The sequence below is a fragment of the Oreochromis aureus genome, linkage group 3 (assembly GCF_013358895.1).
Source record: "Oreochromis aureus strain Israel breed Guangdong linkage group 3, ZZ_aureus, whole genome shotgun sequence".
NCBI classification, from domain to species: Eukaryota; Metazoa; Chordata; class Actinopteri; order Cichliformes; family Cichlidae; genus Oreochromis; species Oreochromis aureus.
The window spans coordinates 27,929,518-27,950,774 of NC_052944.1; the positions used below are offsets into that span (position 1 = coordinate 27,929,518).

At 41.8% G+C, this 21,257-nt stretch overlaps 1 protein-coding gene across 1 annotated transcript in view; it reads right to left on the reverse strand.

Annotated features, from left to right (window-relative positions):
• Positions 1-21,257, reverse strand: part of LOC120433546 (immunoglobulin superfamily member 1-like) — a 91,826-nt gene that overhangs the window by 66,553 nt on the left and 4,016 nt on the right. Inside the window, exon 6 of the mRNA XM_039599840.1 lies at positions 18,110-18,376. Coding sequence (XP_039455774.1) covers positions 18,110-18,376 — 267 coding nt within the window. The remainder of the gene's footprint in view (positions 1-18,109; positions 18,377-21,257) is intronic.

The following is a 21,257-nucleotide window of genomic DNA, read 5'->3' on the forward strand; positions in this document are numbered from 1 at the left end:
GTACTGACACTTGTAGAAACCTTCATCAGACTTTGACACTGCAGAGATCTTCAGCTCCCCTCGGGTATCATTTTGAATAAGTTTGTCATTGTGATAGAAAAACACATTGGAAAGTATTTTTTGTGTTCTCAAACTGCAGCTCAGACTAACAGAAGCTCCCTCAGTCACAGGATGAACAGGACTCACCAGGATAGGACCATTACCATCATCTGTGAAACAATCACACACAATTGTTTCAGTCACATCAGCTGGTGCACACTTTTAGAAAAAGCTGACAAACAATAATAAGAACTGATTGTACAAATGCTTTTCATCATGAAGATCTGATCTTGTATATTCAAACCTGTGTGTTTTAAATGAATGTGTGTTTTTACCACATAATTACTTCACATTCAGCAAAGCTGGGACAAATGTTCATGTGACATCTAAATCATGAAAATCCAAGAAGTAAATGTATAATAACATACTCTGTACAGTGATGTTGACTGCACTGCTGAACTCTCCTGATCCAGACTCACACCAGTATACTGCAGTATCTGACTCTGATGTGATGATGTTACATGTGGATCCAGTCATTCTCCTACAGTCAGAGTACAGTCGGCCGTCCTCAGAGAACTTCCTCACTCTCCACTCAGTGAAGTTTCCCTCACAGGTCAGTGAGACAGAGTCAGAGGTGAAGTGTTGCACTCTGTCAGGACTCACTGTGAGAGACGCTGCTGAAAGAACATCTGGAAACAACATGCAGTGAAGAGACAAAGCTCACAGATGTTAGGATTCAAAATATCACAGTAAAAATACTACTTCATCTTCTGAAGATCAGTGCAAATATTTTAATTAGCATATTTGGTCAGTCAATCAGTGTTTACACATTACAAAATCTCATAGTTGTTAAAGCAACAATAACTTTACACATACAATAATACAACACTGAATGAAGTCACTTGCACTGAACCATCTGGGTCTCTCAGTAATAATCTCAGGCGTCATTAGAAGCTACTTGAAGTTTCTGTAAACCTGCTTTCCTGTAGTTTGTCAACAGTGTGCTGTACACAGAGGTGTACAGTATGCGCTACACAAGTCTTCACACTATCTGAACGCACTAAACTTGTGTAAGAGGGTGTTTGCTTGTGTTTACCAATAAATGTCTTCATCATCTGTCATGTGATATGTAATAAGATGTCCAACATATGTGACGTTATTACAGATCAAAGATTACAAACTGACCTGCAGACCAGACAAACTTTGGTTGACTGTGATCAGTGTGATACTCTGGGTCTCCTCTTCCAGCTCTGCACACATATCCTGCTGTGTGTGTCTGTCCATGAATGATGTAGGAGTCCTGTGCAGTCCCACTGCCATCAGGTAGCAGCTCATAACTGGAGGATTTCTCTGATAGATCAGGAACAGCTTTATACCAGTAGAAGCTCCATCCTGCAGACGGATGTTCAACCTCACAGTTCAGAGTTACTGAGGCTCCAGGACTCAGCCATGATGGAGACACAGTGAGGACAGGACGGGGTTTATCTGTTCAACAAAGATTTTCTCTCAATGTTTCGTCTCTTAACTCTGAATTCAATGTCACAAAAAATGTTGACTCACAATTGGAGATTGAGTATCAGAATTTCAGGAGTGTGACCACGCCTCCAAACACGCTCCTTCCGGCTCTCATCTATATAGGTTCCCCCAGTTCCACAAGCGGTTCATTCTCATTTACGTGCCCCTCCCTCCCTCCCCTTTTCAATTCTTTAACTTCTTCACTTCTATTTAGTACATGGGGATCTGCCAGGCCCGGGAAACGCCGGGCCTGGCATTTGTTCATTTTTTCGGCAACATAATATCCTATAAAGTCTATGAATGCATAGATCAAATGCTATAATTAGACCATGTCAATGGAAAATTGTACTGTATTTAGTAGTCAGCATAACCTTTTAATAATATAAGTTTGCATATGGTAGAATGCTGCATATAATCATTTGTGTTTAGAAGTATATAGTTGTTGGCATATTGAAAGAATGTCCCATCCTAGGAAGTCTGTAACAACGTTGTGTGCATTCCAGAGTGTTCTGATATCCACACCCACATTCTGGGAGCATGGGAAAGGACATACCTTGTCTTATTGTTTTACGGTAGGATTAACGTAGCTATATCTGTTTTACTCTAAGTGCATTTTGTTTAGATGAACTGCTGGACTTCCAGGCCAGCAGGTTTAGGAAGTCATTTTATGGGTTCACATACACACACATACACACACCTAAACATCCACATTCCAATGTAAAGAACAAACACCCACTGATGTATAAATAAAGACCAGGGCAGTGACACGGCGCAAGTCTCAGAGCTCTCACTCTCAGTGCGAGTGCTCTGTGGCTGCCCTTGCTGCAAGTAAAACTGTGTGTTTCTCCTCTCTGATTCTCAACTGAAGAAGTGTTTAAGAATACATCTCTTAACATTGTTTTGGTCCTTCGAGCCGGATCAGAAAATATCAGAACTATTATCTGTGACTCTGTTCCAGGATCCAGCACTGATTCCTGACGCCGTGGGAAGCCAGCACCGAAGTCTGTGCACAGCCCTCTTAGACGAGGCCGAAAAGACCCGGACCGTGAATTCGGATTCGGGCCGGTGTTTTTAGTCTGGTCCACGGCGGTGGGATTCAGTCTGATGATCCGAATCACCAGTGAGACGTCCGAGGGTGAGAAACACTATTTTGATATATAAAACGGCCGCAAAGGTTTAAAATAACAAACAAAATAGAAGAATAAAATAGGTTAGGATTCGCCGTAAGGAATCGAATTAGACTTAGGTTTTAGAAGTAGCCGTAATTACTTCATAACAAATTAAAATAGGTTGGGTTCGCCGGAAAGGAACTGAATTAGACTTAGGTTTTAGAGGTAGCCGTAATTACTTCGTGACAAATTGTAAAAGCGCGCAAATGTCTATGTGTGTATGTGTTTGGAAGTAAGTTGATTTTACAGCACAATAAGCTGCTGAACTACTTCTATTTTATTTGTTTTCTTTGCTGAGGCTCACGTATTGGTGACAAAGGAGAACGGTTGAGTTTCGTCTCATAAAACTGGTACCGCTTCACCTGTAGGGTGAAGTCGAAGGCCGTATCAGTAAACCACTCTGAAGTCAAGCGTGCCAGTGACGGCCCAGCAAAATCTTTGAAAATGGGGAATAAACAAGTAAAATTAACACCTGATGAGGAATGGTTAGAAAAACAACAAACCGGAGCAGGTAAAATAAGTGCAAATAGGTGGAGGAATCCACGAAAAGCTAAAAACCGCAGCTGGGAAGGGAAATGCAGTCCCTCAGCTGTTACCCAGCTGAGAGCTGCCTTGAAACAAGAAATTACATCAACAAAAGACCCAAAGAAAAAATTAAAACGTAAAGAAGAGTATAGACTTTTCCAAGCATGGGAAAATGAAACTGAAAAGAGAATTGAAAACAAAAAAAAGAAAGAGGAAAAGAAAAAACAATTAGCAGCAGCTTTAATAACCCCTGATGATGAAACTATAAAGCAGGCACGTGCTGAACAAAGACCTCCACTAACAGACCCGCATAACTCTCTTTTAAACCCCTCTGTTCAACCTTCCACACCAGCTGCAGAAAAAACAACCAGGATTACACCAAAATCTCGTTTTAAACGATCTCCCATATGGACAAGACAAATGAAAATTAAATTTGAAAATGCATATGAGGATGCACAAACAATGTTAGCCAAGCATGAAACAGATTTTCATCCAGGAAGATCTGATTATGGCTCTGGAGAAGAGTGCGACGGTCGTGGTTCACACCCAGACCCACCACCACCGCCATCTACACTAGCATGTCCATTAGTTGAAGTAGCAAACCCCAGATATGGCACACTTCTAGGTGATGGTCAGGGAGGAGGCAGGGACAACAGACCCACAATTCTTGTGTACCGTCCGTGGACACATAAAGACAGACAAAATGTAATAAAAGGCATTCCATTAATACAAGAAGGGTACGAACCATGGCAAGCTGCCGTGCGTGAAGTAATTACCCAGTGGCATCTAAACGGTCACGAGGTAATGCAGTTATTCCAGGACTGCCTAGGGCTCTCCTGGGGAAGGATTAGGGGAGACTTTACCGGCTCCCTACCAGATGGTAGAGCGTTTCCCCCAGGTCATGCTGATCTCCAAGCAGCATTAATACCTGTGTTTGATAGGGCCCGTCAACAACTAGCGCCAAGAGCCAACTATGGTAAAATAGGGCAAGTTAAACAGAGTGACACAGAAAACCCAAATGAATATATGGACAGGCTGAGACCAGTTTTCAGACAGAACTCAGGTCTAAATTATGCTGATGACCCACAATCACCATATCAGCAACAATTTAAACGTGCTTTTATTAAAGGATTACTGCCAAGCATTAGGTCTCATGTAGAAAAATATTGGGTAACACAAGATACAGGCACAGTAGATGAGGCGCTTCAATATGCTAATCATGCTCAGACAGTAGTGAAAAACAAAGAGAAGGCCTCAGTTTTTGCCCTAGACACTGACACTGCTTTTACAGCTTTTAGTGGGAGCGGAGGTTACAGGGGAGGTTTCAGAGGTCAAAGGAGAGGGAGAGGAATGTATAGAGGAAGAGCAAGAGGCAGAGGGAGACAGAGATACACATACACCGCAGATGGTGACTCTAGTACTGCATGCTGGAAGTGTGGGAAAGAAGGTCACTTTGCACGCCATTGTAAGACCCAGAGCACGCCTGACACAGAATGACTAACTGCAATCACTCAGACAGATGACAGGGAGAGCCAGATAGATGAAAGAGAAGTAAAAGCGTTAACAAACAAACAAAACAATTCAGAACAGGATGAAGCTGAAGTATATAACGTTCATCAGCTAGTAAGTTTACTGGACGGAAAGCCAACACTTACGGTCTATGTAAATGGCAAAAAGTTGCAAGTGTTGTGTGATACAGGAGCTTGTAAAACAGTATTTAAGGTAGAGCCCCCATGCACAACCTTTTCTAGAGAAGTAGTAATGGTGAAAACAGCGTCAGGGCATGTAAAAACCCAGCCACTAACAATGCCACTGACATTTTTGCATAAACCCAGTCAACGTTCCTGTTACATGCCATGTATAATAGACCCAACCTGCCCAGTAAACTTACTAGGAAGAGATGCAATGACAAAACTAGGGATAGGAGTTGTCCCCACAGAAATAGGCATGATAGCAGAAATAATGTTAGCGGAGGAAGACCCCTATCAGAGGGAAGGAAAAGGAGAGCCAAACTACTACTGGTCATTAGGTTTGCCACCGCTTATGCAGCTCAAAGAAGCAGCTGAAAAACATCTCCCCGCAAGTGCTGAAAAAATGAATCCAACTGAGTATCACAACACCCTGCGTTATAAACAAACCCCAGGCCCAGATCCTCTGTATGATAAACAGGTGCACAGCCTAAAAAGCCCATATTTGACTTTGCAACACTTATATGTTACAAAAAACGGAAATGTAGTGTGCTCAGTGATCCAACCAGACCTAGTAAAAAAACTAAACAGGATCACAAAACCCCATGTGTCAGTTGCAAAAACAGCAGGTACACAATGGTATCAATTAGGCGACATCCTGCAAAAGGTAGAAAATGATAAATATACACCTACAGAGGGAGAGGGTTGGGCACAGGGTAAAAGAACAGGGTGCATGAGATACACACTTGGCTGGGTGATAAGAACTACACCCAACGCTCATCTGCACGACAGTACACAAGAATGAGAAATTCTCTCGCTGGAAGAAGAGCCAGCACTTAAAAGTTTACCTTCTACATTGTGGTCGAATGGACCAACTGATGTGGGATTAATAAAAAACGCAGACTCAGTAACAGTACAGACTGTTTCATCCCACAGGCCCATTAGACCACAATACCCATTATCTAAGGAAGCAACAGAAGGGATTAAGCCAGTGATAAAGGATATGGAGAAAGCAGGAATTTTAATAAAAACCAAGTCTGCTACCTGCAATACTCCAATCTTCCCAGTCAAGAAAGCTAATACTGGAAAGTATCGTTTGGTACATGATCTGCGAGCAATAAATGAAATTACTGAAATGATACCACCAGTAGTAGCAAATCCTCACACTATACTGAATCAAGTCACCCCAAAAGAACAATGGTTCTCAGTGATAGATTTATCAAATGCCTTCTTCTCAGTGCCTTTACATCCTAACTCACAATATCTGTTCGGCTTCACGTTTGAGGGACAGAGATACACCTATACTAGGTTACCTCAGGGATTTCAAAACAGCCCCACTCTCTATGCTGAAGCTTTAAAGAAATCAATGATGTCCTGCCTCCTGCCAGCAGGAGGGCAGTTCCTACTTTACGTAGATGACATTTTAGTGACTGGCCACACAGAGGAAGGGTGTAAACCAGGGGTCCCCAATCCCAGTCCACGAGGGCCGGTGTCCCTGCAGGTTTTAGATCTCACCCTGGGTCAACACACCTGAATCACATGATTACTTCATTACCAGGCCTCTGGAGAACTTCAAGAAATGTTGAGAAGGTAATTTATTCATTTAAATCAGCTGTGATGGATCAAGGACACATCGAAAACCTGCAGGGACACCGGCCCTCGTGGACTGGGATTGGGGACCCCTGGTGTAAACAAAATACTATGGCTGTGTTACGTCACTTGGGTGAGCAAGGCCATAAAGTGTCTCTGAGTAAACTCCAATTATGGAGACCTGAAGTAACATACTTAGGGCACACCCTCTCAGGCGCAGGAAGAAAACTTTTAAACAAAAGAAAAGAGGCCATACAAAATGCACCACAGCCACAAACTAAGCAACAGATGATGAGTTTTCTAGGGTTATGCGATTTCTGCAGGGCGTGGATTCCCGAATATGCGGCACAGGTGCAACCACTGCAAAACCTAATCTATGGAAAAGATCTTGCTTTAAAAGATAAAATACAGTGGACACCAGAAGCAGAAAGAGCATTTACTAAACTAAAACTCGTGCTCCAAACTAATGTTGTGCTTGCATTACCAGATTATGACAAACCATTCTACTTAAACGTAGACGGAACAAAGGGATACATGAAAGCAGTATTGACACAATCATTTGGAGAAAAACAAAGGCCACTAGCTTTCTATTCAAGCAAACTTGATTCAGTGGCCTCAGGAATGCCCACCTGTGTACAAGCATGTGCAGCAGCTGCAGAGGCAGTGCAAAAATCTGCTGACATAGTTTTAGGACATACTCTGACTGTTAGAGTACCACACGCAGTAACTTCTATACTGCTACAAGCACATTTGCCTTTTTTAACACACGCGAGACAACTCTCCTATGTTGGCATACTGCTTTCACAATCCCACATCAACATAGTGAGATGTGGACCTTTAAATCCTAGCACATTGTTGCCAACACCCATGGAGGGAAAAGCACATTGTTGCGTGGAAAAATTAGAAGAGGAAACTAAACCACGTGCTGACATTTACAGTATACCACAAGAAGGTTTTACTGACATCTTTGTTGACGGTTCAGCATCAAAAAATGCACTAGGGCGTAACTGTGTAGGATATGCAGTAACCACAATAGACACTATAGTGGAAGCAAGAGCCTTGCCACACACACATTCAGCTCAGAGTGCAGAACTGATCGCAGTAATCAGAGCATGTGAAATACATAAAGGACAGGATATTAACATCCACACAGACAGCCAGTATGTATTTGCAGCAGTTCATCATTTTGCCAAAATATGGGATAACAGAGGAATGGTTACCTCCTCTGGAAACCCAGTTCAGCATGCAGATCTACTGAAGCAACTGTTACAAACAGTACAACTACCGCGACATTTAGCAATTTGCAAATGTGCAGCACATCAGAAGGATGACTCTGAAATTACTAAGGGAAACAATTTTGCTGATAGAGCTGCAAAAGCAGCAGCCATAGCAACCACAGTCTTATTAACAACTCATGAAAATCACACTATTCCACTATCTGTACTGCAGGACAAACAAAAAGCAGCATCATCGAAAGAACAAAGGCAATGGCTAAAACACGGAGCAGTACTAGACACTGATGACATAATGAAAATAGCAGGAAAACCCATTCTTCCCAAATCATTACACAAAACAGCCGCTCTAGTGAGCCATGGCTTAAGCCATGTTTCAACCGGAGGGATGATCTCCATAATAAATCAACAATTTCATACTTTAAATTTTGAAACTTCAGCAAAAGAATATGTGAGAACATGTATGACCTGCCAAAAACACAATACCCAAGGTAACTTAAGACCAAAAAGAGGACATTTTCCTACACCACCTCACCCATTTCATACAATTCATATGGACTTCATTGAATTGAATGAGTGTCAGGGCTCAAAATATGCTTTAGTAATTATCGATGTTTTCTCAAAATGGCCAGAAATCTACCCAGTGAAAAAAGCAGACGCAATCTCAGTCGCAAAGTGTCTATGCAACCATTTCATTCCAACATATGGTATTCCTACTCTGATAAGATCGGATAATGGAACCCATTTTGTAAATGACGTAATCAGCAAAGTATCTGAAGCACTAGGTTTCAGTATAAAACATCATTGTGCCTACCATCCACAGAGTGCAGGATTAGTGGAGAGAACAAATGGCACTATAAAACAAAGGCTCAGAAAAACAATGGAAGAAACTGGCAGACCATGGCCAGAATGTGTAGGCCTGGTCAAAATGTGGATGAGAATAACACAAGGAAGTAACAAACTGTCCCCATTTGAAATTATACATGGGCGACCTTTTCCATTACCAGTTACTAGTGAGCCACTAGATAAATCCGTGAAACCACTCTGGCGGATTGGATGACTCAATTGTTAGCAAACAGAGAAGTTGTTTTAAACAATAAACTGCCGCAAGACTCTTTTTCACCTATTTTTTGCAGGTTGAAGCCAGGTGATTGGATCCTTGTTCGAGTACTCCAAAGGAAAAATTGGAGCTCGCCACGGTGGGAGGGTCCATACCAAGTGCTTCTGACTACTCCAACGGCCTGCAAAATAGCAGAGAGACCCTCCTGGATACATCAGAGCCACTGCAAAAAGCTTGAGGTCCCAGAGGATTCCACTTCCTCCACAGAAGTCAACTAGCAAAGGAAAGTTTCACCCTCGCTTGGCTGCTTCAGTGGTGAGGGGGAAGTGCTGATTGGGCGCCCGTAGGGAATTGCTCGCACTTCAACCTCCAGCCATTGACCAGCTCTAAGGTAACCAAGCAGTAGGGTGTGACGGACCTGTGCCAGCCATGAGAAGGTGGACCCTCTTGGTTACCTTGACTATGATGCTCACCTTTACAGGACCCCAGCTGACGCCAACAACAGCTGAGCTACGAGGCAGACGGAAAAGATGGATGCACGACAACTCCCACCTAAGAGACATGACACAAGATCACATCCACCCGTGGATGAACAATGCCTGGTACCGTTATATTCACGACAGGACAAAGGCAGAATCGGCAAATACAGACTGTTATGTCTGTTCTCATATGCCCAGCACGTCGACACACCCCACACTGTATGGTGAATATATGAACAACACTCAAGCAAAGTGTGCAGCTAGCTTTGCTGGCATTGGATTTCAACACAGCCAAATCACCACCAACGACACAATCTCACATGCTGTTGGACTTAGTAATGGAACATGTGATCAACTCTTTTGGATCAATTTTAATGTGATAAACCGGAATATATCTATCCACTTCCCAGTGTTCCTGGACCAATTGCCAGGGAAGAACCACTCCATGTGTTATCAACAAGAGAAAGGTAACACACCCGTTGGAAACACCACAAACTGTGTCCAAACTGCAGGCCACGGAGAGGGCGCCCCTGTGAATATGAGTGGACCTTCTAATGGCACGTACTGGGTGCAAGGAATGGCCTGGCTATGTGGACAACGGGCATATTTCATATTGCCCCCAGGCTGGACAGGAACATGTGCTCCTATATTCCTGTCAGATCACACTTTCAGGATGACTGCAGTAAACACCACTTCTACAGCACACCGGAAAAGAAGATCAACGTTCCCTAAACTTCAACCACATGATCCGATATGGGGAAGCGACGTGCCCAAGGAATTCAAATTATGGACTACCGGACAGAAAGTACTCCATTCATTGTTCCCCTGGGTTGGAGTTGGAAAAAACATGCTGAGGATTGAAACTTTGGACTACCGTTTTGGACTTTTCTTGAACGCTTCGTGTAAGATCAACGAACAGCAGAATCAGGAAATCGATGCATTACGGATTGCAGTGATGCAACATCAAGTAGCTCTGGACATGATACTAGCAGAGAAAGGGGGACTTTGTGTCCTCTTCAACAACACCTGCTGCACTTACATACCAGACAATGTACACTCATCAAACATGACTGACGCCCTGAATGCCTTGAGAGAGATCCAGCAGGCCCAAAATCAGGACTATGTAAGTGATACAAGTGACTGGTTTTCTTGGCTTTATACTGGCTCCTGGTTACAGGTGCTAAAAAGACTACTCATCGGAGTTGGAGTATTTTTACTTTAATTTTGTGTTTTTGTAACATGTATCCTGCCATGTCTAAAACTCATGATTAACTGCATAATATTTTCCACTGTTGCTGCATACATAGCCGTGACAAATGATGATGATGACTCCGACCTGTTGCACCATGAAGACTTTGTGTGATTAATGACGATGTGACAGAAAATGTACAACAAGATGTTACATACTGATATCTCACTTAAAAGTTACACTGACAACAGGAGGGAATGTCAATGGAAAATTGTACTGTATTTAGTAGTCAGCATAACCTTTTAATAATATAAGTTTGCATATGGTAGAATGCTGCATATAATCATTTGTGTTTAGAAGTATATAGTTGTTGGCATATTGAAAGAATGTCCCATCCTAGGAAGTCTGTAACAACGTTGTGTGCATTCCAGAGTGTTCTGATATCCACACCCACATCCTGGGAGCATGGGAAAGGACATACCTTGTCTTATTGTTTTACGGTAGGATTAACGTAGCTATATCTGTTTTACTCTAAGTGCATTTTGTTTAGATGAACTGCTGGACTTCCAGGCCAGCAGGTTTAGGAAGTCATTTTATGGGTTCACATACACACACATACACACACCTAAACATCCACATTCCAATGTAAAGAACAAACACCCACTGATGTATAAATAAAGACCAGGGCAGTGACACGGCGCAAGTCTCAGAGCTCTCACTCTCACTCTCAGTGCGAGTGCTCTGTGGCTGCCCTTGCTGCAAGTAAAACTGTGTGTTTCTCCTCTCTGATTCTCAACTGAAGAAGTGTTTAAGAATACATCTCTTAACAGACCATTTGAATTTTGAAGCATAATTTGAGGCATAACTGAGTTTTTTGATCAGTAATAAGAATGTAACCCAGTTAATTCTGTATTGATGTTTTGGGTGTTTTTTGTATTTGTTAAGAGATTTCTTAGGATTTTGGGATTTTTATTATGTTATGCTTAAAAGTACGTTTCATTATCTAAATGTGTTTGCTCTTTTCAGTATTCAGCTTAAACTCTGCAACTCTGTGCAGACTCCTAAATGGGGAAGTTACACAGGAAGCCTGCAGTTCTATTTTCTCTCTTCCTGTATGTGCTCTCTGAATAAAGTCTCTTCCTTTTTACTGCAGCGGTGCGAGTCTCCCTGAGTCTCGACCGTGTACACGTAAACCTGTCTGAGCCTTTTTATTCCGACCTGGGTTGCAATACAGGAAAACTCCTGACATTTCTTGGTCCTTCGAGCCGGATGGGACACAGCACTTTTGTGTGACCCCACAGGAAAGCCTCACCGAGTCCTGCCGTCGTGAGAAGCCCGCACTGAAGTCTGTCGACAGCTCCTCTCTAGGTAGAGGATATAAAGTCCAGAGTCGTAACGTTCGGGTTCTGGCCGGCGTTCTTATAAGTGGTCCACGGCGGTGGGGGTCGATGAGGTAGACCTGAGAGACCGGCAGCAACCAGGTGAATATTAACACTCAGACACCTCGCGTAAAACGTCTAGGCTCGCCCAGAGGGATTGGTAGCATTCCTAAAAGTAAACGCTCGCCTGAAAAAGGGGCTAGAAGCTATTTTAGTAGGGTTTCTAGAAGTAAATGCTCGCCTGGAAGGGGCTGGAAGCTATTTTAGATAAACCTGGTCCGTAAGACGTAGTACGCGTTGAAAAGGTATTGTTGTTGTTTTATTTTTGTTGGTGGAATAAGTTGAATTTACAGCACAATAAGGAGGCTGAACCATTCCACTGTTTTGTTTGCTGTTGGCCACCCAAGTACTGGTGAAAAGAGAGAAACAGGTCGTGTTTCATCACGTAAAGGTGACACCGCTTTCAAGAATAGCTTGAAAGTAGAAGGCCGTGTCAACTACCTCTCTCGATTCTCGTGCCAGAGAAGGTGCCGCAGTTGTGTAGTTGTAAAGTGTTAAAATTAAAAGGATTAAAATGGGTAACTCACTGCTGATGAGCAGTGGTTAGAAAAGAAATGTCCAGGAGCTGGACAAATTAGTGCATATAGATGGAGAAATCCAAAGAAAACCTAAATGTCCCACGTGGGAGGGAAAATGCATTGACTAAATTATAAGAAACCCTCCAAGCAGAAATAAATGCTGAAAAGGAAGCTAAAAAGAAAACAAAGAGTACACAAGAGTTGTAATATTTTAAAGCATGGAAAGAGGAATGAAGTGGAATAAACAAAAGGTTAAATTAAGGTTAACTTAAATTAAAGCATGATAATAGGAGATAATAGGAAGGTTAACAACCTGTAAACTGGTATTAACAATGAAACATAGTTGGCATGATGACCGTGCCTAGAATGAATAGAATGCATGAAACCAGATAATTCACAAAAAAGATATATCAAATAAAAAAGAGAGATGCATAAGGTATATTAAGGCTGCGTCATTGTTCAGCCAAGGAAAATGTCTCCAGCTTGGGAAGGTGTGCAGTTGCAGATTCACACAGACCCGTGATGGATACATAATAAAATATAAACTAATATACTATTGTATATTAGTAGTAAAGTAGTGAAGTAGTGTATATACTATTGCTGTTATAAAAAAGGAAAAACAATACAATGAAAACATTAATAATGACATACTATTAATGGGAAGAGGCACCTCAGTCAGTTATGATGTGAGGTGGAAGATTGTTAGAAGTAGTCTAAATCAAGCTTAAGGTTTGCTCAACCTCAGTACAATGATATATGAGATGAAGAAAATAAGGAACTAACTACACTAATCAGGTGCATAGAGACACTTGACCTGCTTGTAAACCTGTCATCTTAGATGAGACTTTGTTAAGATGAAGACCTATACTAACAACTAATGAGCCAAACCCTGTATACAACAGCTAAAAGATTGAGAAGCTGAATTAAATAAATATGTGGACACTACCAAGCTAATGAGGAGCGGTGACGCGCATGGAGATGCTGGTTTTGCTCACTACAATTGTATAAATAGAGTTTGAATTCAGTACTGTGGATGTACAGTGAGTGACCTCTATATATCTTGAAAAGCATGTCTGAAATACTCGTATGGAAGCATATTTTGAGTGATTGGGTGTGATCTGCACAAAAATAATAAAGAAAAAAGAAAGTATATCACTACAAAGGTTCATAGTGGAGTGAGTGAACGAGTGGAAGTGTGTGTGATGATTCCTAATGTCTGAAAGAGCTCAATTTAAAAGTGTGTGTGAAATAAAGGTGTATTGTTTTTAGATCAAGATTTAGTAGAATTAAAGAGGTTTTATAGACTATGAATACGAAGAGAAACAAAAGAGTTCGATTAGTCTGCAGAAACAGGAAATTTGTGTGCCTGTGGTGTGTCAAGACAGCTCACAGAGAGAAACAGAACTCTATGAATAGACTCTATGAATAGAATGAATAGACAACACATACTCAAATTGTTATATGTGAAATTATTTCTGGAAAGGGTCAGAAGAGATAATTTGAACCTAGAACTCAGTGATATGATGCGTGAATTAAACCTTATGGCAATAAACACTTGCAATGAAGAAAGCAGCTTACACTCAATTAATATGAACGCAAAGCCTTGATGCCATAGGCAATTTGTTTTGTTTTTGTTTGTTTGTTTTGTAAGTTTGGAGAACAAATTTGTGATCATACTTGTGGATCACAGTGACATATAATGATTAGGCACATGATTTAACAATGACGAGTTTTAGAGCTGTGAGCTATGAGCTATAAGCAATGCAAAGTTTTTCCTAACTTAAAAGTTTGAAATATGTAAGATGTATGAATTCTTTGAGAAATAGGAATTGCCTAAAATGCCTTAAGTCAAAATGTAGTGCTGCATCTACACAGCAGATAGAGTTGTAGAAGCGAAACCGTTGACATCCTCACACACGCAGGCCAAGATATAAATATATACACTATATAGTTAGCAATATACAATATATAGTTAGCATTTTGTAAATGTGCTGCACACCAGAAAGGCTGCTCAGAGGTCATTAAAGGCAATAACTTTGCAGATCAAGCAGCAAAAGCAGCAGCACAACAAACTATAGACACATTAATGTCTGACTCCTCAATGCAAATACCACTTGATGTGCTTATAAACGAACAGAAAGCCGCACCAACTAGAGAACAAAAGAGGTGGTTAAAATGTGGAGCACAGCTAGAAAGTGGTTTGATGACTCGTAATAGCAAACCAAAGTCCCTACACAAATCAGCAGCATTATTGTCAACAGGAGGGGGGTAGGAGTGGTAGATAAAATTTCGGAAATTTGTCGGAACATGCATGATTTGCCAAAAACATAATGCACATAATGCACACCACCTCATCCTTTTCATACAATCCACATGAGTTTTATTGAGCTAAATGAATGCCAAGGCTCAGAATATGCTCTAGTGATCATAGACGTGATCTCAAAATAAAATAGAAATCTATCCAGTAAAAAAGCAGACGCCATCTCAGTAGCAAAATGTTTGTGCAACCATTTTATTTCAATAGATGGCATCCCCACTCTGATAAGATCAGACGATGGGACACATTTTGTTAATGAAGTAATCAGTAAGGTCTCTGAAGCACTAGGAAATAAAACAGAGACTGAGAAAATGCATGGAAGAAACAGGGAGACCATGGTCTGAGTGTATAGGCCTGGTAAAAATGTGGATGAGACTGACACAAAGTTCTCAGAAACTCACAACTTGAAATTACTTGAAAATAAAGAGATTGTTCTAAACAACTCTCCAGTATCTTGCAGGTTGAAACCAGGTGATTGGATCCTGATCAAAGTACTCCAAAAGAAAAATCGGAGTTCACCAAGGTGGGAAGGTCCTTATCAGTGCTACTCACCACACCTACTGCCTTTTCTCTCAAACTCTCAAACCTTCCGTCTTGGATCTATCAAAGCCACTGCAAAAAAGTGAGTGACGACCTAAACGTTTAGACGCCGACACCCCTAACTCCTGTATGGTGATCTATTGGTGGAGGGAGGGCTGATCGGGTATACCCCGCCTTCTTCTTCTTGCCAGTAGTCTACTCATCAGAGGTCACAGGTGTGTCTGGTCATCATGAAGACACTCGTCCTCCTAGTAGCTAATGTTGCACTCCTGGTGAGTTTCTTAACACTCACCCGAAAGAAAGAAGATGAACAACGCATGGTATCAATGCATACATGACAGCACACCCAGAAAAGACTGCTATGTTTGCTCCTATATGCCCCCAACGACACAATACGCCACCTTGTATGCGAAGGGAATGGACATAATTCAAGCAAAGTGTGCCGCAAGCTACGCCAGCCGTGGGCATCAATTCCAGGGAATCGTGGTCAACCATGAGGAACCTCTCCAGATAGGACTGCGAAATGGCACATGTGACGAATGGTTCTGGGTTGAAGTGAAGCACAGAAGTAAGGCTAAATCATTCCCAGTCTTTCTTGGAAACAAAGGGAATTTGAGCCACAGCCTATGCTACCGCCAAGAGAACGGATCCACGCCAATGGGAAACACCACCTCATCTCAAATGGCACCTTCTGGGTGCAAGGGATGGCCTGGGATTACCTTCCTGGGAATTGGACAGGTCAGTGCGCTCCCACTTTCATATCTGACCACACTTTCAAGATAACCATGGACGCCACGTCAACTTCAACGTCAACAACAAGGAAAAGACGAAGCACCCCAGACCTCAAGCAGCATGATTCCATATGGGGTTCCGATGTCCCAGAGGAATTTAAATTTTGGACTGAAAGACAAAAGGTTCTGAATGCTTCATGTAAATTCAACGACGAATGGGATCAGGAGATCGATGCTCTGTGCATTGCAGTAATGCAACACAGGGTAGCGTTGGACATGATTCTCGCTGAGAAAGGAGAAAGGTGTCCTCTTTAGAAACACATGTTGCACATACATTCCAGATAATGTGCACTCACCGAACATGACTGATGCTCTGAAAACACTCAGACAACTTCGGGATGCACAACAACGAGACTATGCCGCAAACACAGAAGACTGGCTTACGTGGCTTTTAAGCGGCTCTTGGAAGTCCCTGCTCATTAAAGGACTTGTTTTTGTTGGTGTTATAATACTGTTATTCTGCTTCAATTCATGCTTACATCACCCTGTCACAGACTGAAGAAGATGATAATGAGATAGACACTTAGATATAACATATAAAACATATAAAATAAAAATGTTTACAAGTGGCCTTAGACTGATACAATAAGCTATGAACTGTACATATACACATGTACAACAGGAGGGAATGTTAAGAGATTTCTTAGGATTTTGGGATTTTTATTATGTTATGCTTAAAAGTACGTTTCATTATCTAAATGTGTTTGCTCTTTTCAGTATTCAGCTTAAACTCTGCAACTCTGTGCAGACTCCTAAATGGGGAAGTTACACAGGAAGCCTGCAGTTCTATTTTCTCTCTTCCTGTATGTGCTCTCTGAATAAAGTCTCTTCCTTTTTACTGCAGCAGTGCGAGTCTCCCTGAGTCTCGACCGTGTACACGTAAACCTGTCTGAGCCTTTTTATTCCGACCTGGGTTGCAATACAGGAAAACTCCTGACAGTATTTATATTTTTATGATTTTTTTATTTAAATGTATTGTAACTATACTTTATTTTTATAAGAAGGATACGATTAGGACTGAACATCAAGACAAAGTCACAATATAATAATTTATAACTTTCAAACTGTAACTGTAAGAGTTTTAGTAAAGTGTACGGTATTTATTTTTACATAACAGTGTCCAAAAAAAGAAGCCCATATTGTCGTTTGCAGTTCAGACTTCACTAAAGCCCCTTTTGACACGGACTCAGGCGCAGACCAGGAGACCTTTGCAAAAGCTGATAGTGCGTTTATTTACAGTGGTTTCACCAGGTGAATATATATATACAAGTGTTCGGGGGAAGGGTCCAGGGCTCCAGGGTATGAGGGAAAGGGGAAGGGTCCAAAAACACACTCTACTCTCTCGGCAACAATCCCACTCCTTTTCCTCCAATCATTCCTCTCGCTCACTCGCTCGCTCAGGGATACAGGGACGGGTCCAGGGAGAATGCGGGTGGCTCAACGTTCCAGCGACAAGTAGCGTAGGTCTGCCATCTTAAGAAGCCCTTCTGATTGCAGTAAACAGCGACAGGTGTCATGATGAGCACAGGTGCGTGAGCCAGGGGCACCGCCGCAGCAGGGGGAAGAGGAAGAGGGGGAGAGAGAGAGAACAAAAACAAACACATTTTGCCTAACCCGGAGTCAGCCGGTGAGGCACGGGGACCATGACACCTTTTCCATTAGTACCTACTTGGATGTTAGTACCTAACCACGCAAGTTAGGTAGTACTGGATTGTAGTGGAAAACCAGTCGATCCGAGATGAGTCGTGGCAGTCCATGGCAAGTCAATCTGAGTAGTTACTAATGGAAAAGGTGCTTAAGTGAAAAAGCAGTGTATGTTGCTCATGAGACCAGACTCTTTAAGCAAGACCTGAAACCTCTAAGATTCATTTCAAAAACAGATAACATGCTAAAAGAAACTGAAGCAACTGCATCATATGTTGGTGCAACAGGTAGTACTGCACACGTGCAATAAAAATAATAGAAATAAAGAAGAGCCGTCAATGGATTTAAATTTTGATGAAACATCTCCAACTTACATGATACAGTCAGTGTGATGATATCACTCCACTCTGTGAAGAAATAGTCCCTTCTGCCCCGGCAGCTGTATCCTCCACTGTCAGACTCAGTAACTGTGATGATTCTGTATTCATTGGATGTTGGAGGTGTGTTTAACTTGGCTGGACTCCATTCATACGTCCACTGAGCTCCTTCACCTCCCTGAATCTCACATCTGACAGTGACTGTCTCACCGCTGTATATCTGAGGCCAGGATGGCTGCAGGGTCACAGGGGGCTTAATGGGAACTGTTCGCACAAGAATGATCCAGTTAGGAGACAAACAGAAATATAAAAACTCTGCTGTTTATAACATAAGAGTAGAGTGACTGCAAAACAGTTGATTCACAGACAAACAGTTTAAACATGAAAACAAATGAAAACAAACCCCTAGTGCAATTAACCCTGGCACCAACAACTATAAAAATGTCTTCACCTGTCTGGCTGATGCAGGTATGGAAGAGGGGCTCCAGGGTTCAAGTTCAAGAAACGGTGGCTGCCTAGAGCACACTGTGCTGTCAGACATTAACACAGCCTAGCACAATTTCCCTCTAATTTTCTGTACCCAACCAGATAGTCAGGATGCCCCTACTCCAGAGCAACTTGGGTTATAAACATCAAACAGTCATTTTTAAAGAATTTGTTCTTTAAATTGTTCTGCTGGCCCCTTTAAATCTCAACCATCCATCAGTCACCATGGGCTCTGAAGATCATGGAAGGCACAAAACAAAAATACAAAAAATAAAAAAGACATCATGACAGTTAAATAACAAGACAGGTTCAATAAATTGGACAGGCGATGGTGTTCCCACTGTTGGAAAACCCTTGTTTATGCTAGCCACAGAAGGGCTTCAAAATCACAACACAAACAAAATAATAAAAATAAAAGAATTCTCCTCAGAGCGCTTCCAGAATGGGGATAGAACCGTACAAAACCCTCTTTTAAAGCCAAAAGATCTCCAGATGACATCAATTCACTCTCCCCTCTGGAGTGATTAATATTATGCCATAAAAATAACACAATTTACAATGTTCATAATGAAAGAGTCCCAGTTCCTACAAGTCAGTCCCAACAAAAATGTCCTTTGGCTATGAAACTATATACAGTCTCTTCTTTGAAGGTGTAACTGGGGTGAACATGAAATGACTGGAAGGTCCTAGTCTGTCAAGCTGACCAGAGGTACAGTAGCCAGAGTGAGCAATCAAGTCACAGGTTCACAAAATGAAAGGAAACCATACCTCTAGCCCCTTTTCCATTAGTACCTACTTGGATAAACTTGGCATGGTTTGCCACGGTGTTCAGGGTTTTCCATTAGGTCACAGTACATAATACCAGGTACTTTTTTAGTACCTGCTCGCACTAGGTTCAAGCGATCCAAGCAGGTACTATAATGTGATGTTGTCACACTGAGCTTGTCAGTAGCATCACTTAATAGGCGCCATTTTTAAAGAATGTAAGTAGATAAGTAAAATTTTATTCACATAGCACCTTTCAAGATAAAGATCACACAGTGCTTCACAAAGAAATACCAGGGCATTTAAAACAAAACAGACAAAAAGTTAACCAAACGCAATTCCAAAGAGATGAGTTTTTAGTCGTTTTTTTACAGAGACTACTGAGTCCACAGATCTCAAGCTCAGAGGAAGAGAGTTCCACAACCTGCTCTGTTTCCCTTACTCAGCCTCACATGCTGTATAACAAGTAGGCCCTGATCACATGACCTCAGGGACCTGCTAGGGACATAGGGCTGTTACCCTAAGGTTCCTGATAGATGATTTAACAAATGTAGAAAGGGACCAAAAGCATTCATGATCTTAGGGAGAAATCTATCAGAAATGGCTACAAAACACAACGCAGTGGTCCCCGAGTCTGACGGAAAGCCACAGACCGAGCAGCAGGTATATTCTTGCCTCAACGTCCACCTTTGTTGTAGCATCCATGTTGCATATTAAATATGGTGCAGCATGCTTGGAAACGTTGCTAAGACGACAACCACAACCAGGTTAGGTAGTACTGGATTTTTATGGAAAACCAGTCAATCCGAGTCGAGTTGTGGCGATCCATGGTGAGTCGATCCGAGTAGGTACTAATGGAAAAGGGGCTTTTGTCTCTGGGTGACAGAGGTTATGAAAAGGCGGCGCGTTCACATACAGCTGAATGAAGTAGGGTGAACAACTAGGCCATTGTTCACTTTGTTCTCTGCGTCAGGTTCGTAGAATGCGCCCAAACTCAGGCCAGCAACGGGCAACATAAAGGTAAGTTTTTAGATTTTGCCTGCCTTACCCAGACAGCACACTTGAGGCAATATATAGCAGACTCGACACGTTGCACACACGCACCCATATATACAGTTAACATCTTTTATTGACATTCTTGTGTTGGAATAAGTCTGCTTTGCATAATATGAACTTGGAGGTTAACGAGCAAATCAGTGTGGGTAAACTGAACATGAATGAGTTTAATAAAAATGAAAATATAAAACTTTAGATTGTCAGTCTAGAAACATACATGAAGAGAGCCTGCAGCCACTGGCATTTGAATATTATGCTGCTAATTTATTTTTTTTAATAGTTAATACTAAAATGATTCTGTTAGAGTGATTTCATTAAATGTTGTCATTGTTGTGCTTTAAGTTGTAAGCCTTGTCTTAAAGAGTATGTTCAGATATCCTTTTGTTCTCCTCCCCAGCCTTTAAATTGTGGGGAGGCCATAATGTTTAACTACAGGCACATTCCATGCAAGATCCTGGTTTCCTTATCTTCTGAGGAATGGTCACTCCCGGCCATTTAGGGGGTCGCCTATGCTTGTATATGGTGAACCATTAAAGTTGAGCCATATACTGGAGGAGAGGAGATGACCCTTTTGTGATCAGCAGGAAGTCACACAGAAACACACCCACATTCACACACACACACACACACACACACACAGAAAACAGACACTGATGTTGTTCAGATATGCCTGCTTAGGCATGTCACATGTATTTGTAAAATGCATATTCATGAGTGTAACCAATAAAAGCAGCCTGCAGAGGGAAGCTAGTTGAAGTAGTTCGGAGGCAGCTACTTCCCTTGTGGCAAGTGCAACAAAGAGCGCTGTGCGATCTCGTTCTTGAGTGAGTGTCTGTTT